At 41.7% G+C, this 21,410-nt stretch overlaps 1 protein-coding gene across 5 annotated transcripts in view; it reads right to left on the bottom strand.

Annotated features, from left to right (window-relative positions):
* The window catches only part of EWSR1 (EWS RNA binding protein 1), a 27,328-nt gene continuing 5,918 nt past the window's right edge, over positions 1-21,410 (bottom strand). The window contains exons 4-18 of one of the 5 annotated variants that reach the window (XM_053902191.1): positions 21,153-21,276; positions 20,742-20,759; positions 16,638-16,824; positions 14,521-14,688; positions 12,582-12,793; positions 11,381-11,561; positions 8,580-8,614; positions 8,009-8,041; positions 7,574-7,692; positions 3,081-3,210; positions 2,106-2,228; positions 1,437-1,599; positions 923-1,020; positions 370-622; positions 1-215 (exon numbers count right to left, since the gene is read on the bottom strand). In XM_053902191.1, the coding sequence (XP_053758166.1) occupies positions 176-215; positions 370-622; positions 923-1,020; positions 1,437-1,599; positions 2,106-2,228; positions 3,081-3,210; positions 7,574-7,692; positions 8,009-8,041; positions 8,580-8,614; positions 11,381-11,561; positions 12,582-12,793; positions 14,521-14,688; positions 16,638-16,824; positions 20,742-20,759; positions 21,153-21,276 (1,884 nt within the window). In that variant the 3' untranslated portion in view covers positions 1-175. Of the gene's footprint in view, positions 216-369; positions 623-922; positions 1,021-1,436; positions 1,600-2,105; positions 2,229-3,080; positions 3,211-7,573; positions 7,693-8,008; positions 8,042-8,579; positions 8,618-8,855; positions 9,748-11,380; positions 11,562-12,581; positions 12,794-14,520; positions 14,689-16,637; positions 16,825-20,741; positions 20,760-21,152; positions 21,277-21,410 lie in introns of those variants that run through there. The other 4 variants (XM_053902190.1, XM_053902193.1, XM_053902192.1 and 1 more) reach the window with 4 other exon arrangements.

Genomic DNA, 21,410 nt, shown 5'->3' on the forward strand with positions numbered 1-21,410 from the left:
TACCATTTAACTTGTTTTAATGTTTCTTCACAAATGGTGAAAAATACTAAAGTACAGACAAGGAATAATCATAATGTTGTGGCCAACATTATAAATATGGAATTATAAATTTAAAACATTTTCTGGTTTAAAAAATAAATCTGGTAGTCAATGCAGCTCTGCGGGGTCTCTGCGTCTAGTAGGGCCGGTCTCTGCGTTCCTGACGGTGCTCGCCTCTGCAAGGTGGAAAGGGGTGATGAGTTAAAGGAGGGGGAATGAGAGGGAGCTTCCCACCCCCTCCCACTGGAGCCGGACCCACTCTAGTCGGACAGGAAGGGGCTGTGGCCCCGACGCGCCCGGTAGCCGCAGCTGGTTTTCACCATCACATACTTATCCATTTTCCCGGGGCCTCCACGCCCGCCTCTTCTGCCTCCCATCTGTTCCATCAAAGGCCCAGGGGGCCCACCGGGGCCACCTCGTCTTCCTCCACCAAAGCCACCTCGGTCCATGCCCCGGCCACCACGGAAGCCACCTCTGTCTCCACCACGGCCACCTCTGAACATTCCACCAGGACCACCGCGGTCCATGAGGCCACCTCTTCCTCCTCGCATGCCACCAGGGCCACCTCTGCCACGGTCACCACCTAAAATAAGGAAAAGGACAGATCAGCAGCAAGACAGGACGGAGGCTGCTATGGACATGCCTCAGAGGCTGCTCAGGATCTGCGACCTCCTCCCAGAACAGAAACAAAGCAGATACTTTACTTGATCTGAATATCTGGGCCATACTTTATTTAGGACTCGAGGACCCCACTGCCAAGACTGCACTTACTGCAACCATCAGCTTGGCTGTCAGCAGCAGGACTTTACCAAGTCCACCAAGTTAACAAGAGAGGTTTATAGTACGAAGAAGCTGAGGGGATGCTCCCAAAACCTATACCTACCCGGGGGTGGAAAGGGTGGTGGAAGGAAGCCTTCAGGCTTCGGGGCCTTACACTGGTTGCATTCTGTTCTCCAGGCGAAGTTCTGGTTTCCACACCCCCTGCATAAAATTATATCACAACAGAAATCACCAACTGAACTAAGGAAGTTAAGCAAAGGCACTCACTGTATTTCCACCAGCATAAATATACTGGGGTCTGGGTCAAACACCATTAAGAGGGTCTGTCGGCAGAAACTGGCTTTAGAGCCACCACCTCAGGCAGCAAGGCACCCAAAGGACTGAGGTATGATCCAGAAAATGTCTGCAAAACCACACACACGTGGACCCCAGGAGTCCACTGGAACCATGACTTCCTTCAGAAGGCCCCCCCATCCACCCCACCACAGAGCAATCTGGGTCCTCATTACAAAACCACCTAGACAAAAACCATCCAGTGGCCCTCCTCTCCACAGTGGGAATGGGTAAGATGTGACTTCACTAGTGCAGACTGTTAGTTTGTCAAGAGAAGTACATACGGATTGGGGCACTGCCAGTCTCCAGCTCGGTGCTGGACGTTTCCTCCTCCGGATGGGTTCCCCCGGGAACCCCGGGGCCCTCTTGGGGGAAAGCCACCTCTGTCTCCTCCACGGCCTCCCATGCGACCCATGGGGCCCCCAGGACCTCCTGGGCCCCCTGGACCTGCAATAAGAAAAGAGCCAGTCACCTCTCCACAGCACTAGATTTGCTGCAGGGAACACCCTAGCATTAAAGGCATTCGCAGAGAGCACAGCTGTCAACTGTCCCATCATCGGCCCCAGATATGAGGGCCCAGCCCTGGGCCTTCCACGCACATTATTTCAGTTAGCTCCCACAAACTGTACAAGAACAGGCATTTCATGCAGATGAAGAGACCCAAGCAAAATAAATATAAATAAATGGCAGCCCTGGGCTGATAGCCAGGCAGTGGTTCCCAGGCACGCCAGCACCCCCCCACCCATCCGGCCAAGAAACCCGTTCTTCTCTTCCTTTCATTCCTGCAAACTTTTGCTGTTGGCATTTAGTGGTTCAGTATTAATTCTACACACCTTCTTACTATTTCTAACGGGCTTGTTTACATTCTAGAAATCAAGTTTCTCAAAGACAAGTGTGCCATAAAATGCCCAAAGCAACACAGAAGCAGCTCAGGGAAGGTGTCCGGTAAATACCTCCACGGAGCGGTGGCGGCATCCCTCGGCCCTCACGGGGAGGCATACCACCCCGCATGCTGTTCATTGGAGGCTTCTTCCGAGCAAGAGAAACCTTAAGTTTGCTCCCTTGAAAATCTTTCCCTGGAATAAGAGAACAGAATACCAGTTATTCCCAACTCTTCCCTCCTTGGGGGATTAGGCAAGGCTAAAGCACTCCTTGCTCACAATCCACCACCACCACACTCATCCCCTCAACCCCAGCACAGCACACGTGCTCCACCCACACTCTGCCCTAAGATCGTCACTGGCAAGGCCATAAACACCTTCAAAAGCGACCTCATAAACCTCTGTACCCTAAGCCAGGGGAAAACGAAGTGCACTGGCACCTGTGCCCAGAAAAGGGTGAGAAGTAGGGACAAGTGCATGAAAGTGGCGAAGAGAGAAGACCCAGGAGCTGTCCTCTGGCACTTTCAAGTTGTTTTTGTCTGCAGTGAAAACTCCAGAACCAATGCCAAAGGCCAAATGTATATATTGAAATGTATACTGGATTTCTGTGTGGTTGTCTGTACCTCCTGATACCCGTGCTTAGAGAAGCATCTACAACTTTAAGCAAGGTGGATTTGTAGTAATGACGACTCAAAATAAAGAATCTCCTAATCCAGGGCCAGCAACTGGGCCCTCCCATGGCAGAAGGGAGCCAGGCATGTAGCTTCCCAACAGCCATCCAGTGCTCCTCTAGCACAGGCAGAGGGTCTTCTGGCTCCTACGGCTCTCTAGTTCCTCCTTCCCGCCATGCCTTCTAGTCACGCAGAGGGAGAACGGATCCTTGTCCCTAAAATTACTTCAGAGAACAATACTCTAACATACATCAGCAAGACCCTTGCTTCACCTGCAGGCTGATACACACATCTACTCTAAGACCTTCAGTGTGCCCCAGGGCAGGTGGAGTTAAGAATGCCAGTGAGCATCCCCTGTTGACTCTAGGGCTCCTACCATCAAACCACTCGACGGCCGCCTTGGCAGTTGGTGGGTCTTCATAGGACACTGTAGCATCGCCTTTGGGCTTTCCTGTTTCCTTGTCCAAGTAGATATGGATCATGGGTTGTCCGGTTCTCTTGTTCATCTAGGCACAAAATAGCACAGTTAGGCTTCTTTTGGGGGAAATAAAGCCCATGCAAAATTTAGATAAGCCCTTGGATCGCCCAAAGCAGTAATTTTTCCACACACATGCACATTTAGTAGGATGTTAGTTTATCTCCTGAGTAGTGCAATTATGGGTGACTGATCTAAATTGCCATAACATATACACTTAGGTGATTTTTTTCCCCTTAGGTGTAGGGATCATGAAAACCAAAACATGCCTTAAGTTCTGAAGTGTGTCAGTGAATAATATAGGTTCCGTTCCTTCCCTAGTTGTCATTCTGCTGGTGTCCTTGCACCTGCCCGACATTTTGTGTGTCCATACTAACAGGCACCTGGTCAGAGCAGCCACCTCTTATAATGTGACAGTCAGGCTTTGATGCCATCACATAAGCCATGTCTCACTTAAGGAAAAATCATCCTTAAATCAGTACAGGACTGAGTGTGCTAGAAGCATTCTTGATTACGTCTAACACAGCCAATTTTTCCTCCAGAGCTAGAACACATCACTAGCTTTTCAGGTGAACACCAGATGCAATGAGATTGTATTCGGGAGCCACACTGTACAAGAATATGGCTTCATGTGTTTTCCACATTAAATGTGCGTATGATCAAAGTCTAATCTATACATGTTTGTTTATACACCTAGTGATACCTAAGAGTATTGACATAGAAGGCTTTCTTTTTTTTAAAAGAAAGATAATTTTAAGATTATGTACGGATACCTATATTTTTATAAATAACATATACAGATTGAAAAGAAACATGGAAATAGCGGTATGAATGATGGGCTATGTGTGGTTTTTTTTAAAGGGTTATTTATTTTGAGAGAGACAGCACGGGTGTACAAGTGGGGGAGGGGCAAAGAGAGAGGGAGAGAGAATCCCAAGCAAGCTCACACTCAGCATGGAGCCAGCCGACGTGAGGCTCAATCTCATGAAGGCAAGATCACCTGAGCTGACATCAAGAGTCAGATGCTCAAGTGACTGAGCCACCCAGACGCCCCTTGGGCTATGTATTTTTAAAATCTCCTTTATTTTACAAAATCCACAGTATACACTACTTTCTAAACTAGGAAAAAACCCCATGTACCCAAATAAACAACATGCCAAATGCATCACAAGTAGAGAGAAATCTTCATTATGTGTTAAGATCTACCAGAATCAACCCTATTTCTATGCAGTTACAACCACCACAAAATATCATTTGAAAATGACCATTAACTAAAAAAAAATCTAAAAATAAAACAAAGACTTACAAAAACCTTATTAAGGAGACAGTCTTTATTAAAGACCTAAATAAATGGGCATAGGATATTCATGGAAAAAACTACTCAGTATTATAAAAATGTCAATTCTCCTCAAACTGTCTTACAGGTTCAATAAATACCCAACTGGGGTTTTCAAAGAACTTCCTAAATGGAAATGTACACAGAAGAGCAAGCAGTAAATAGCAAAGCATTCCTGAGGAAAAAGAACAAAACTGAAGAATTTGCTCGATATTTGCAGATCTCAAGACTTGGCATAAAAATAATGAGCTCTGCTATCATTAGCACAGGCGCAGACAAATGAACCCAAAGTATACAAGATATGTTATGTGACTGATACAGTCTATACCACCCAGGAAAGGACAGATCTTTCAATAAATGTTGCCAGAACACAAGGTCTTACGAAAAGAAAGACACAAACCAGTAAGGACAAGACTGGTAAGTTCAACTACACAAAGAGCTTCCATTCATCCCAAGAAAAGGAGTTAAAGGCTGGGAGAATACATCTGCAGTATTAGACAAGGATCAGCCTTCAGAGAATATAAAGAACCATATGCAGAACAACAAATAACAATCCAATGAAAAATGAGCATAAGACTAACAGGCATTTCACAAAAGATAGCATGCAATTAGAACATGATTAGCAACCAGGGCAAGTCAAATTAAAACCACGTTTCCATTTTCTTAAAGTAGATTGGCTTAAACTAAAGATTCGGGAGATTCCCAGTAGCAGTGAGGATGTGGTGAATGTGGTATCAGGAATATGCTGGCGGAATCGAAGTTGCTCAGCTGTACTATTATCTTGTGAAGTTAAACATGCACACCTTAAGAACCAGCAATTCTATGCCTGGGTACAGTCGATCCTCATTATTCATGGATTCAATATTTGCAGATTTGCCTACTTGCTAAAATTTAGAACTCCAAACCCAATACTTGTAGCACTTTTGTGGTTACCTGTACACATGCACAGAGGGACAAAAATTTATGCTGCCTGATGCACGTGTTCCAGCTGAGCTCCAGAGACACACTGCCTCCTCATTCCAGCTCTCTCTAGATAAGACCAGGGGATGGAGACTGTAGGGGACAGGGCAGTGTAGTGCAAGAAGTTCTGGCCCTGGGGCCGGTTAGATGAATTTGAATGTCAACTCAGGCGAGTCATTTTAACACTTCAGAACCTCACTTTCTCTTTGTAAGAGTAAACAGAATCTCAGGGTGAATTGTTTTTAGAATTTATGATTATAATCTATGTGAGATGTGTGTATACAGCTGTGTACATACTTTCCCTAGGAGCAGTGGTTCAGCATTCATTAATTCAGCATTTTGTAGTGACTTTACAGAACTTAACTACTGCAAGTAAGTGCACTGTGCCCCAGTAGTGTACAAGAATGTTCACTGCATCATGGGCTGTAGACTAAAAACTTAGAAATAACCCAACTGTCTATTAGAGAATATATGAATAACTTGTGAAGTATTTACAAACGAACAAGACTCCCCCCCAAAATTTTTTAAATCTTAGATTAGTATTTTTTTTAAAGTTTATTTATTTTGAGAGAGAGAGAGAGAGAGAGAGAGAGAGAGAAAGGGAGGGGGAGGGGGAGGGAGAGGGAGGGAGGGAGGGAGAGGGAGAGAGGGAGAGAGAGGGAGAGAGAGGGAGAGAGAGGGAGAGAGGGGGAGAGAGGGGGAGAGAGGGAGGGAGAGAGAGGAAGGGAGAGGGAGGGAGAGGGAGGGAGAGGGAGGGAGAGGGAGGGAGAGGGAGGGAGAGGGAGGGAGAGGGAGGGGGAGGGAGGGGGAGGGAGGGGGAGAGAGGGAGAGAGAGGGAGAGAGAGGGAGAGAGAGGGAGAGAGAGGGAGGGAGAGGGAGGGAGAGGGAGGGAGGGAGAGAGAGAGAGAGAGAATATGAATCACAAGCAGGCTCCACCCCCAGCAGAGCCTGATGTGGGGCTTGATCCCATGAACTCGGAGATTGTGACGTGAGCTGAAATCAAGCATCTGATGCTTAACTGGCTGAGCAAACCACATGCCCCTTCCCAAACTTTGGGATTTCTGACCTGGGGACCCCCAGTCCCTTCTCAAAACCCTAGTGTCTCTTAGTTTTCCCCATGTAAGGAATAACCCAACCACCACTGCAATAGCTCAGATCAAAACTTTCTAGTCACACCAGTTTTGTTGAGCTCCTCGGACCTTCTGCCTTGCTACTCCCTCCATTTTTCTGAAAAGCCTTCCCAACTCTGAACTATACAGCTCTATTCGTTTTACCCCAGCCCTCCTTGCTGTATTTACTTTTCCTCCATAACATCATCTAACATACTGTATTTCTTTTTACTATGTTCCCCACTATACATGAACTCCAAGGGTTTCTATCTGCCCATTCCTGCTGTATTCCCAGAATACCGCTGCCTTACAGTACCATCTAATAAACATTCTCCAATACTAAGCATACGTCTACGAAAAAAAAGGGAGAGGTAAGATTTGGGATGGGAGTGCTGACAAGGGATAAAAGTGGAAAAGAAACATGCCACATACACTTAAAGCTCTACTACTTATACCGGGAAGAAGAAATATAAATGTTCGCTATTTTAAAACTGTTATGTTATATTCTGTATTTCACAAAAAGTAGTGTCCATGTAAGTATTCTTACAAGTAACTGACAATAATAAACAAAGGACTGAGTTGTTGCGGCGTCTGGGTGGTTCAGTCAGTTAAGCGTCCGACTTCGGCTCAGGTCACAATCTCTCAGTTCAAGGGTTTGAGCCTGCTTCGGATTCTGTGTCTCCCTCCCTCCCTCTCTCTGCCCCTCCTCTGCTCACGCTCTCTCTCTCTCAAAAATAAGTAAATATTAAAAACAAATTAAAGAAAGGACTGAGTTGTTAAGTATACCCAAACCATGTTTAGCATTTCTTTTCCACATAAAGTTTTTTTTGTTTGTATTTTAAGGAGCAAACTACAACACACTAAGAAAAGCCAGGCAACTTCAGAAGCAGTCAGATCTTCAGAAACATTCAACATCAACTATGTCTCTATGAAGTAAATGCCTAGTGACTGGAAGATCTGTCAGCTCACATGGTTATGCTTCCACTCACCTTAACAACTCCACACTGCTTAAAGAAGTCTGCCAGATCATCCAGAGTCACATTGTCATTTAAGCCTTGCACATAAATTGCACTGTTGTCAGAGTCTTCATCTGGATCTACAGGTGGGCCTTCCAGAAAAAAGACAGAAGGGAGTTATTGTCCTGTATCTACATGGACTAATTAAGCCACTAGTTACTACTACTCACTGGTAATTATCACAAAGCTAAGAGAACTACCAGCCACACTAACAAGAATGCCTTGGAACTTGTGGTTTCCTTTGTCTAAGGCTATTATGAGTAGACGCTCGTGAGAAAGGGAGCCCAAACTGCTCCCGACAGCAAAAATACCACACCGATCTGTCAGGCTGCTGAGCTCCAGCACACACTTAACTTCTGTGCTGTTTGTTTATAAAGCAAGATACAAAATTCAAGAGTTCAAAATTACCTAGATCAAGATCTGGTCCTTCGTCCATGGGTCCTGCCAACCAGGAAAGATCACATAAGATACTATTAGTGCACGTCTTGCAAGCTACAAACCTTACAAACACACATAGCTATCTACTATACCACCATTTGATGGGGCTTCATTAAATTCAAAAAGACCCGCACTGCTAAAATGGAGCAGTGCCCCTTTAAACATTTGTGAAAGATTTGCTAGGGTTTTGCTTTTTCTTTGCTGGTTTGCTTTTAAACCATTAACCAAATACACTCTCAATGCTTATGTGCCAAATTAGTGTTAAATTTAAGTCAAAAATTTTCCTCCAAACAAACCAAATTTAAAAAATGGATTCTCCCCCATATTACAGAAGCAGTTGCTCAATACTTCAAGTTACCCTTTGTTTTGTAACCATAGGTTAACCTTATTACCCCTAAGACAATGCCGGCAGTACCCATTAGTCTCTTTGTATAGATCATTTTTAAACCGCTTATGAAACTAATAAAAAATTATAGTTTTCTAAAAACTGACTGTATTTTTTTTTTTTAAACACTATCCATGGTAATACTCAAAAACTTACCACCAGGCTTATTGAAGCCACCTCGCTCTCCAGCGCTGCTGGGGGGATAAACGAAGAAATGAAGGCCTTTCCCTTTAAAAGCCAGTACCGCTCTGAGCCTTGGGGGGGCTCGTGGGGAAGAAGGGCACTGGCTAAACACATCTCCAAACAATGCATCTCTCTCATCTCGTCACTATGCCTTTCTTCAGGGCAGCTTGCTCAAATTTTCTTTATACACAACCTTGCTTGTCTGATTGTACACACCAGTGTGGTTGGTTCCTTTCATTTCGGGGGCTGGTATTAATAGTGCAATACTTGGCAAATTAGGGGAAGAAAACAGATCCCAACACCCACCCCATCGGCTGAAAAACAGGGAGAGCTTGGTCGGAGAGTGGAGCAGCAAAGCTGGGGCAACTGCTTTCCATGTTCATAAAGGTGCACCCTCAACCTCTCCTAGGGGAGAGCCCAGGGAGGCTTCCTAACAAGTCACAGTATAATCAAGCAGGAGACAACCACATTAAACGCCTACAACACACATCAGAGGACGCATCCAGCCAATCTTCAGCATAAAGCCATACATTTCAGGGCACTAATGGGTTTAACAATTGCTGTGAAAGGAGAATTTACAACAAATACCAAGGCTCAACAGACTGGGGGTGCAACTTTATAGACATATCAGTTGAGAACAGAGATGACAGCAGTATAATATTACTGCCTCACATACTGTAAACAGGGGGAGGGAATATGCTGGGCCTTTTGTTTTTTCTTTAAAATTAAATAAAGGCAGCTCCCCAGTGGGAGGCCTTGAGCTTTTCCTAACCAGTATTGCACCTTTAATACCTGAATATACAATTTCAAGCTGTTGCATGCAGCTTTCTTTCCTTTTTAAAAGTACACACCATAAAATGTTCTCTCTCTTTAAACACAAAAGTTTACACTTTAATGTTACACAATTCTAGAGTATTATACCTCCTCTGGTTCATTACCAAATAACAAGTATGCAGTTACCAAAGTTACAGAAGGATTCCATTTATACAATGAATACATTTTGTTAAAAATATTCTATGTATATTTTTCCTCTCCATATGGACACCGTGTCTAGTCCCACTTTTCATTATGCTGCCGGCTGAGTACTGAGTACGGGTACTTTTTAAGTATTGAAGTGTATACAAGGCTCTCACTTTGTAACCTGTAGCATATAAATGCGACAAAGCATGTTAAAAAGTTTCCACGTTTAACAGCCAATGAAAATATCAAAATACTGAGGCAATGAAAAAGGGCATGTTAACAACATTGAGTGCCTTACCTGCTGAAGACACTGAAAACCATCACCACACCACAGTAAAAAAGAGGGGAGGGGAGAATGCCCCTGTCCTGTCCCCAAGGAATCCAACTGACTGCTTCACAGTCAGTTGAAAAACCTGTGGGAAAGCCACGATTTTTTCTATGGCTCCAGGAGAGACTTCTCATCCAGAAAGAGGGGATCCCTCTATTAGCAAAGTCTAGCAAAATTAGTAGAATTATTACTTCTGGAGTATTAAAATGAGCGAACTTGAAATTGGTTTTGCAATTGAAAAATTCTAAGAATTCTAGGTGATTGGAGACGTGATGATAGTAATTTCAAGTGTCTACATCTATTTTAAAACATCCATATAAAGAAGTGAAACCTTTATAATGGAATGATTTTCTCCAAATCAGACTGATTTTACTTTTTACCAAATTGTTATAAATTTTTGTATTTTGTCAAGTAACGGTTTCTTCCAATAAAGATTTCACCAAAGACTTTAAGTTATGCAGAATATGCAAAGTGGTATTTTCAATCAGTATCTTTCAACAGTAAACAGATTTGCTAATATAAAAATTAGAGATCAACTTTTATTCTAATTTTGAAGTCCACTTCTATATATATATATAAAAATCCTATCCAGTTTTTCCTTGAACCAACAGTGGGCACCGATTCCAATATACATAATATGTAACATTCTGCATAACTTTTTTTTACTAATTTATATAGGGACAGAACACACACAGAACTAAACCTTCTGGATTATGTTAACCACCAACATTATACCTCACCTTCATCAAAGTACAGACACCAGGAAGGGGAGAAGGGACGGGAGAAGGGAGGGGAGGGGCAGGCACAGGTAGCAGGGTTATATTATTGATCTAAACAAAGTTTTCTAAACCAGATTGTGCCATTAATCAAAATGGTCAAACCGATTTAGACTTCTTGAGATCTCCAATGGGGAGTGATCCTGTAATTATATACATTACTCTGCAAAAAGCTATTGGACTTTTCTGTGTACCAGGTGCACCTCAGGGTTACAGGACCAATATCTTCATCATTATGTTCAACAGTTGCGAGTACAAACAGAAGGTGGGGACAAACACTGGAAAACAGCTGCTCTCCTTTTCTGCAGTATATATATATATATATATACCAGGTGTTTCAAGACAACCATTCAGAGGCCATTAGTTAAAAACCTAGGGGTGTTAGAAGGTTGTGTGTGTTCCATCCCGAGTCTATTACCCACAGAGGCTTTTGACCTCTGGAAACCATGAAGGGAACTGAAAGCTCTAGTTTCAAAACCATTCTTTATTCTCCCCAACCCAACTAAGTAGATTGGCAGGGAAAAAAGCAAACTGCCACTTAATCTATGCCACAAAGATGACATTTCCATGTTTTAGAAGATGGCCTGGGCTCAACAGATTGTCCATGGAAATGTAGAAATAAATTTCTTATGTCTTTCAGTCCCTTCTTTCCATTGAAAATCCTATGGATGAAACAAAATTAAGTAAAAGGATAAAAGGTTTGCTCTTACCCCATTCCACCGCGTCCTCCTCCCCGCCCACCTCTGCTCATGCCTCCACGATCAAATCCCCCTCTTCCCCTGCCCCGGTTATCAGGGCCACTCATGCTCCGGTTCTCTCCTGGTCCGGAAAATCCTCCAGACTCCTGCCCATAAACACCCATGCTACTGGGGTGGTCCTGTCGGAATGAACCTGAGGAAAGAGTCACATCTGTAAGCCATGGACCAGCATTTGAACCACTGCCTGTTGTACTTTCTCCTGGAATCACAGAATTCTCAATTGCAAGGCACTAACCAAGGCACTATCTTCTTCACACCTGACAAGGCACCTCTATCAGTAGGCTCTTATAAGTTTAACCAAAACTGCTAATTCATCAAGTGAAATAACCTTACATAGTTACCCTAGAATAAACCACCCAAACAAACAAAAGCCCCCTGGCCAACAGTTTGTAAGGTTTTGTATCCTAAGATATCTCCAAAAGCTGCTGCTTTAAACTACTCTCAAAAACAAAAACAGAGCTAGGTTTCTTAGGGCTTTAGAATAATCCCCATCAAGCAGCACTACTCATTTCATAGCCATAATGAAACATGCCCATGGATAGAGTTTAGTTAAAAAAACACTTAAAAAAAAAAAAAAAAAAAAGCAACAACAACAAAACACCCCAAAACCTCCAAACAAAAATCCCCCAACAATCCGGGTAAAAATTAAATTGTGAAACAGCAGTTTTGAATTTTTGGTTACTTCTCCACGTCAAACTAAGTGTTCTGTGAGAAGGACTTTTTTTTTCTTTACAGATGTAAACAAAAACCAAAAACAAAACCTAGCATTTTTTAGACTATCAAAATTGCAGTAGTCTTCAACAGCTACCTGCTCATGTCCTTCTAATGAGTTGTGGTGGGCAGGCCACAGGAATGCCAGCTTCACTCACTATGTGTAACCTCCTCAAAGAGAGCAAAGCTGGCAGTCTTAACATGTGTGCTCTGGTCAGTTACAAACTCTCTTTTCTCTCTCTTTTGCAAGGCATACTAACAACAACTAAACTGGAGAAAAGCACTCATGTCTTTAGTGGGACATCCAAGTGGTTAGCCAGGATGCTACGTCCTAAAGATGCATCCTGGAGTCTGAAAGTAAACAACTGTAAAGAGCATTTCCCCACGTTCAGCAACTCCAAACATAATCATTCTTATTTGGTTTTCTCTCTTAGCAACTCACTCTGCTGCCCGTAGCTGCTGCTCTGTTGGCTATATTGACTTGGAGCCTGGCTGTAGGATCCAGTTTGGGGGGGATAACTAGTGGGCGGCTGCTGCCCATAGCTGCTTTGTTGACCATAGCTACTCTGCTGTCCATAGCTGCTCGGCTGCCCATAGGTGTTCTGCTGAGAGTAACTGCTCTGATCATAACTAGTCGGCTGTGTAGAGGAATAGCTGAAAGAAAAAAAAAAGCTTTTTAGAGAGGCTTGTTATTTCTTCAAGCCCCCTTTAATCAAGAGACATTCAAAACATGTGACATAGAAACACTCAAAAATGCACTCACTTTCTACATATCAACAGTTTGAATTCAAAATAAGCAAATATTTTTGTATCCGGAACAATAAAGCTTTAAATGCGTAAGGGGAAAATACCGAAAACCTATCTAGTATACAACATACGACCCTAAGAGTCTCCTCTTCTACTTTGCATCCCATTAAAACCAGAGTTATTTTTAATTAAATTCAAGGCCAATTTGTGAGTTTAGGTGCTTCCTGGATTAAGGGAAGAATACATAGGGCACGCTGACCCAGTGAAAAAGCCACCAAGGAAAAGGAGGTAGTTAAGTATGGCAGCTCTAAGCCTGGCTCCAACAATTCCCTTCAGTCATGACTGATTTTTCAGAAGGTACAAGACTGCTCGGTGTGTGTGTGTGGTCACACAAATATGGCAATTTTCTCTTGACAATTTGTCCCAAGTTTCAAACTATTTTTCTATGTACGGTATATAGTTTTAAACTTTTAGACATGTCTGATCGATCATCTATGAAATCTGGGCATTAATGGAGGAAAGATGGAGAAGGAAACTTCAGAATTAAGACACTATACAAGAAGCATCAGAAGTTCTTCATCTGCTGACATGGCAACCACATGTCAGGGAAACTAAACCAAGATACCTTCTTGCATAGAAATAAACCTTGAAAAGAACTATTAAACTTCAGATGAACTATGATAATGAAGAAAACAAAACAACCCCATCATATTAGAAGTACAGTTAAACTAAGCCTCTACCACCACACCCAACAGCATGGCTATACAGACCCAACAGCCTCTCTTCACTAGGTGCACCTATTCAATGGGCCACATTAACTACTCGCAGCAGAATAGGCGCACTGGGCTCTGTGAAGAACTCTGCTGTAAGCCTGCCCATTGCTGCTCCAAGTTGTGCACTTACCGGGTCAGCTGTATCTGCTTCTAAACCTGTTCACATCTGCTGTGCTCTACTGTGTAAACCAATGAAATTGAGTACAAAACAGGGAACTGCCACCTCTAGCAGAACTAAGTCAACACTTCAGGACACAATTCAGACAATTCATTTGAAAATTTGCTTCTAATTAAACCGTGAGCGAGAAAACTTGCAGTTCTTTCCTCTACTATTAAAAGAAACCCAAACTAGACATTATAGCTGCTGGTGTGGTTAACCGAAGACAAAAAATGTTGAATAAGCCTGAAGACAAAAGTAAAGGCCCTGGCCCGATCATTAAAAGACTTGTGCATGAACGGACCTCTGAATTAAGTCAAATATGAAATGATTACAGTGAAGTTTCTTTTCTTTTTTATGTCCTGCACTTTATCCATCCAAACTGCATTGGAGAAGGTGGCTCCCATGGTTGGGTTTACCTGTTTTCATATACCTGTTTTTCATGCATCTGAATTAGCTAAAAGAGCAAAATTAAAAGGAAGAACGTGGAGTGGTAACAATGTTTTCATTTGTATTCAAGAGAAGAGTTACTGGCTGCCAGGTACTACTACAGGGACCTAAGACTGATTAATGTAATACTGCATGGCCAGGCTTAAACACTGAGAGAGTCAGATAACCCATTTCACCTAAGGAAGAAGCACGTCAACAGCCTGACAAAAACCATTTTGTTATTCTACTAGCTCACTGGCCAGGAGGATACTGACCTGGTAGGAGGATAAGATGGTGGTGCCGTGACTGGCTGCATGGGGTAGCTCCCAGGTACCTGGGGATAACTGTAGTTACTCTGTCCATATCCTAGGCTGGGCTGGTTGTAACCCCCTGTGCTAGATTGAGGTTGACTAGTCTCAGCGGGTTTGTTACCATCCTGCGGTCTAAAAGGAGAAATAAAAAAGTAAGACTTTTTCCCTCAACCATAAAACTCCCGGGAATAAGAACTCTACAACCTCGGAGCAATGTGCAATGGTAGGACTGAGCTCGGAAGTAAATACAATTGTGAAGTGACCTACATCAAAACACAGTGTTGGTCCAACTGTATTTGCTGGAAGAGGACATGAAAAAAGAGGGAGAATTCATCACACCCACCCAAGAGATACCAACATGTTCCACTTGTTCCACATTAACAGCTATGAAAGGCAGTTACAAGATTTTCTGCTGCCAATTTAAGTGATCTGGGAGGGGAGGTGGTTTGTTAGGTAAGAAAATGGCTTTCTCTCTAAAAGGATGTTGCAGACAGACAAGAAACTTTTAACAGTAACGCAGAAGTTTTAGTACTGTTTAGTAACTGTGGGTTACTTTATGTTTCTCATTTGTTAGGACCAAACCTGAAAACACATTTTCCTAACTCTGACTGCCACTAATAACTCTAACTTTGCTTGAAAATCTCCATAATGGAAATACCAGAGTAGGGGAGGGACATGCCTCTCACCAATGCTCGGATGAACTGGGAAATATTCTTAAGTGATAAAAACCAATCCCAATCCCGAAGGAAAACAAACAAAAAAATCCAGGGTTTTCTATTACCTCTCAGTCCTAACTGTGCAACAAGACAGTAGCAAAGTGAGCTTGAGCTATTTTAAGCAAACCCCCAAGAATCGGTAGGCAGACCAGACAGGATGTGGAAGTACTGCTTTCTCCAGAGCTGAAATAGGTCACAAGCCCCCTCTTTCCAGTGGAAAAGAGGAGTAGCTGTCACTGGTCACGAGACAGTTTTAAAGTGGTAAGGATTGAAACTCGAGGGAAAAAAAGGAACCAAAAAGAGTAATTTATAAAAACCAATTAATAGATCTGCCCCCCACCCCCACCCCACGGCTTGGATATACTGTCGCAACGGATCATCTAACGGGCCTTTTAACATTTGGTAACACTCTGCAATGCCTAGGTCAACTGAAATGGAGCCCTATAGGAATCAGTGAGTTTCACCTAACTACTGCACAGGCCGTCTAGCAGATGGAGACTACCAAGTAGCTCTGATTACTCACTGTGCACATTAGAAGTAATTTCATGAGTGTTTGCCAGAGCTAATTTCTTACCTCTACAGTAGGCAAAAAGTCTAGGTTACAAGTTGATCTTGTTTATTCCCTAAAGTCTTCTTTCAAATCAGAATTCAATGTTCCTTCAAGACTGTATGCAGATGCCACCTATGTGCATTGCCTAAAGCAAAGACCTGAAATCTTCTGTTAAGTAATAATATTGTTTACCTGCTAATTAGTCATGGAGTATGAAATGTGTTTGCCCAAATATTCACCCCATAACAGGATATCCAGTTAAGAATGTATACTTGCCTGTGGTATTTAGATAACCAAACTACATAATACAGAAAAAATCATGTCAATTCCGTCAGCTAAGACACCACTGTAAGACTTCCCACCTCCCCTTTACTGTGAACTGCCATGTTTTTCCCAAAGAGAAAGGTGTTACCCATTTACAAGGCCAATAAAACCAAAGATAAAAGCACCAATAGTACAACTCTATCAGCTTTGTTGTGAGGGAAAACACACACCCGATTTTTTTCTGGGTTTGGTAATAGCCTCCTATCCTAAAAGATCACTCTTCTGAAACTAGACCATCTGGCCAGTGACATTCCTCATCTTGGCCCCTGGATGGCACCACTTCTCTACTAAATGGAGAACAATGTATTTGTGGTGTGTCCTAGCACATTAGCGTGATGACTGTAAGCACACAGTCAACACTTAAAAGTATGTTAAGAGTAACCATCAAAAAGGAATGAAATCCTGGACACTCTTAAGTGTGCATAGTTGCTCTCTTTCCCGAAAATAGGTTGATGCCCTGCAGAATCAGAACTAGGTGAGCATGGCCTTACCTTGCAGGTGCGGTGGCTGCCGGCTGCTGCCCATAGGCTGGGTAAGCAGGCTGAGTGCCATATGCAGACTGGGCTGCATAGGAGGCCTGGGTGGTAGTGACCGTAGCAGTGGTGGTATCATAAGCACCAGAGCCGTACCCCTGGACAGGCTGGCTGTACGCCTGGGGGGCAGTTGGAGTAGTATAACCTAGAACAAAGGACAGCTATATCAGATTCCTGGCTCTTCAGAGATCTGCCTATACACTCATTAACAGAACATTTTGTAAACAAACCACCTACTTTCAACCGCAACAGTTAGCCCCTTAAATATTTCCCGTTCAGCGACAAACCAGTATTTAAAGCCTAAGTTCTCTGAAAGTCGCCCACTTTTCAGCAAAGCACTCTCCTTTGCTCTACAACCACACCTAACAGAAAGGAGGAAATAGGGTATGTTACAGAAAACAAGGTTCCTGCTGCAGCACCCCCCCCCCCACCCCGAATGAATAGGAGAAAAGTCGGCTTTTGCTACATCTACTCTGGTTTTGCTAGCAGGCCTTCTTAACAATTTTATTGACTAACTAGTTAAGTACCCCAAAAAACTCTCAAGCAAGAATAAAACATCCCAGAAAGGGAAAAGCCAATAGACACATTGCTAAAATAGCTAAAAGTAATGATCCAGGTACTAGTTTCAGCAAGTAAAACCTGTAATTTGGAATTACTTTACTTTCAATCCCAATTACTCCAAAACGGACAGTTCGGGTTTCGGGTTTAAGGAAACTGAATCACAGAGAACACGTGTTTAATCTTCAGTGGGAGATATTAAGAACAAATGAACACTCCAACAATTGCTACTTGTTTCAGGTAACAACTAATAAGATGTTTGTTACCAGCACCAAGTTTTGAAATGGCACTCAAGTAATAAGACACTACAAATTATATTACTTAAGTATAACCAACGAAGGTTATCCTATTTGACCTTTCTGATAAATGATTTTAACTAAACTTAATACTCCCCAAATAAACCTTTAAAAGATACATATTTTTCACATAATAAAACCATCTGAGATTCTAGGCTTGTCATCAAACTACCCATACATCCCTTCCTTTCTTCATCCACCACAAGCAAAAAGGTCTTTTTCCCATTTGGCAATATTGGAAGTAGACCCTAGAGTTAGCATCACAAAGACCTGCTCTCACTGGGAGAAGGCAGACCAAGGTAGGCTCTCTCCCTAGTTTGTGTCTCTACCAGACCAGGCAGGATGCAAACCCTTTCATCTGCAACTTGGGCTTGCAGTGTGACAAAAGGCCCCCAAATCTGCAGCTTCTAACTTGAATCCTCCTCCTGTGAGACGTCTTATAAACTTCCCTGGTGCTGGGCTCTTCTCTGACTCCTCATGGTCAATGAGCACAAGTAAGCCACGCAACAAAAAGTTGGGTCTAGTTCTCAGCATTTATATCCACCAAAAAATAGTCTATATCTCAACTAAAGTAAAAAAAAAGTTTCAGCACTTAAAAACAAATCTTGAATTAAGACTGCTCATTTTAGTTAGGGTTTAGGGCCTTAACCTTTAGTAAAGTGTCCTCACTATACACACAACTTATTAGCCAATACCAACTTCCCTCTGTACAATCTAAAGTTATCACCTCTTGTTGGACAGACTGTAATACTTTCTTCTCCATCCCAAACATTTTAGGTAAATTCTAAAGTTAATTATACACAAAGACAGTTATTTCCTTCTCAAAACTGCTGGGCTGAAATGTATATGAAAGCATAATGCACAAAACAGAAAGCCCCAAGCAATGGAAGTTTTTTGAGCTGGCATGTCGTTCGTCTGCTTATTTAATTTAAAAGTTCTCTGCAGAGTCCTAATGTCAAACATATAAAGCACTCATTTATTTAAATTTAACTGGAATCTAATTCCACCTACCCTATTACTCCTACACAGATTTTTTCCCCCTACAGATGACAGGGCCATCTATAAGATTCACAAGGGCAAGTAAAAACAACAAACTATGACTGATCAGGCCAACAACTGATGTCATAAAACTACGCAGTAACTGTAAGAGCCTTGTAGTGCTAAAGATTAAGGTAATAGACACTGGGTTAATTAATAATCTTTAAAATAATCTGTAGTACCCACACAAACAGCCAGGCAAATGAGCAAAAATTAACAGAGCAAAATGATTTAATGACAATAAAAACAACTGACAGCAAAAAGACAACACATCTCCTCTGTGCTGATGACTTTAAGGAAAAAGGAAACATTACACAAATCAACCAAAATTTTTATTTGATTTGAATGGTAAAAATTGAAGTTTCGGATTTTTATTCTAAGTAATGAGACGAGATTTATATGGCCACTTTCTCTTAAAGTTTAATACAGAAAAACTCTATTAAGAGAAAAGGGTCTTTTCAGACATTCCTTCCAGTAACTATCTGATGACTTTTATGTGTAAACACAGCACGATGTAAGGACAAAAGTGTGTCTGAACCCATTCACTGCCTGTGAAGGGTCCTAACTTAGTTTGGTTTGGCCTCAGTTTTGCCCATCAGGTTTAATTTTGATGTCTACACTTCAAAGATCAATGGGAGCACTAAGGGAGGTATAAATGGTTCTCCATAAACTATAAAATCCATATAAACAGTCCTTATTAAGTGCAATCTCTTGCTCATTAAAGCCACTGGTTTCTGTATCAGAATGTCCTATGTTTTTGTACTCATGATAGAACTTGTCCATTTAATGACAATGAGAACACATGACTCTAAAGAACCTAGAAGACTCCTGCATTTCCTATAAATGACTTTATCATGCCCCTATAAAATGATCTAGACTCCAAAGGCTAGACCTAAGCTGTATTATTTATTTTCAAATGATACTTGCTTTTAAAATCAAGTGAAGGTAGTCAAAAGCTTCTGTTTACAAAATAAATAAATCCCAAGGATGTAATGTACAGCACCTTGACTATAGTTAATAAACTGTCTTGTATATTTTAAAGTTGGTAAGACACTGTATCTTAAATGTTCTCAACGCAAAAAAAAAAATTTGTTAACCATGTGTACCAACAGATGTTAACTAGAATTACTGTGGCAATCATTTCACGACATATACAAATATGGAATCATTATGTTGTATACCTGAAACTAATATTGTATGCTCATTATGATCAATAAAAAACTCTAGTAGCTTGATATGTAAAGTTCACCTCACGATTTCAAAATTGAATCTCACAATTCAAATTGCATGGTTCTAATTCCAGCTTTTCTTCCAGTACTAACACCAACAGGAAGTGCAAACATTTCTCATGCTATATGAGATATGCATTAATTACACAGATTAGGGAATTCTTCCCATCAAATCCAGGACATTGTCACTCAATGACATAAATTACATATATAGGTTTCCCCCTACTAAAGACTCTTGATTAATAGAACAGGGAACTAAAAATAGTTGGAAAATTAGAGTTTTTACATCTTTAAGACTACTGTATATTCAATATTCTCTTATAATAATAAAGACGGGAGTGGGTGGGTGAGGAGAAGGTAGGGATTCTAAAATGTTATGCAGAAGCACTAAACATAAAATTCTTATAAATTTTTCACATATTCCACTCAATCCTAGTATTAGGGTATACTTTGTTCTAATTCTGAGTAGTTTAATTTTTTAGCTCCTTGGAATGCTGGTACGACATACTATGAATTAAAATAATTAACATTTAAAACAGAAAATAAAATGTGTCTGGACTGGAAACCAACCAAGAGACAAACATTACATGCAGGGTGGCAGTCTGTTCCTCTAAATAAATCTACTCATGCAATCTATTCTTCAGGGAATAGGAGGAAGTCAGCTGGGGAATAGTTATCTGAAATACCTTTGGGAAAGTGAACTATTATTAGGGCCTGACAGAAAATAATGTAAAATAAAGCATAACCTTTCCCAAAATCACAAAAAGAAAAGGACATGGATCTGTGAATGGCACCTGAAGCAATTTCCCATTAGCACCTTGTTGTGTGTGATGTTAGAAAGTCTGAGGGTTAAACAGATGGAAACACCTAAAGGGTCAACATTACAGGGTTAGACAAGATGGAAAGCATTTCCCATGCAAGAATGAGCAGGATAGTCAAACCTGTACTGGTCCCTTCTACTGTGGAAAGCACAAAACAAAAAGTAGAGGGTACACTATCAGATGAAGCAAACAGATGTGAAAATCAGTTTGATTTTAAGCAGCTCATTTTAAGAAGGCTCATTCTTACCCAGTATTACCATTAGCACAATCTTTTATATATTCTCCATTTTGTTATGAAATTATTCAATACACTGTATGAAATAGTTAATAGAAAATTATCCCACCCACATTCTATTACAGATCCTTTAGGAGAACTAAGGAAAGAAAAAAGAGACCAAAAAAAGTGCTCCTCCTAAAAATAAAGGATCCCCAGATGCCAAAGTATGGACCAGAATATACAGCATAAATAACAAGATTCTTAGCAAACTCCCAGTGGCTGTGACCCAAAAGTCTCTCCAAGGCAGGCCTTACCAGCAGGAGGCTGTCCATAAGAAGTTGCATAGGCAGTCTGCCCATAGGTCGCAGTGGTCTGAGCCTGGGTATAGCTGACATCAGTGGGCTGTCCATAGGTTCCATAACTTTGCTGCCCATATGCCTGCTCAAAGAAAACGCATGCAGGAAGTTCATACGTAAACCTTGTATTGTAGCAATAAAATAGATCGACTTATTTCTGAGTTTCCAAATTGGGAGACCAAAGCCAAAAATATTGCTTTCTAGTAAAAAGACTGG

The sequence above is a fragment of the Panthera pardus genome, unplaced genomic scaffold, assembly GCF_024362965.1.
Source record: "Panthera pardus isolate Hobbes unplaced genomic scaffold, ASM2436296v1 HiC_scaffold_15, whole genome shotgun sequence".
NCBI classification, from domain to species: Eukaryota; Metazoa; Chordata; class Mammalia; order Carnivora; family Felidae; genus Panthera; species Panthera pardus.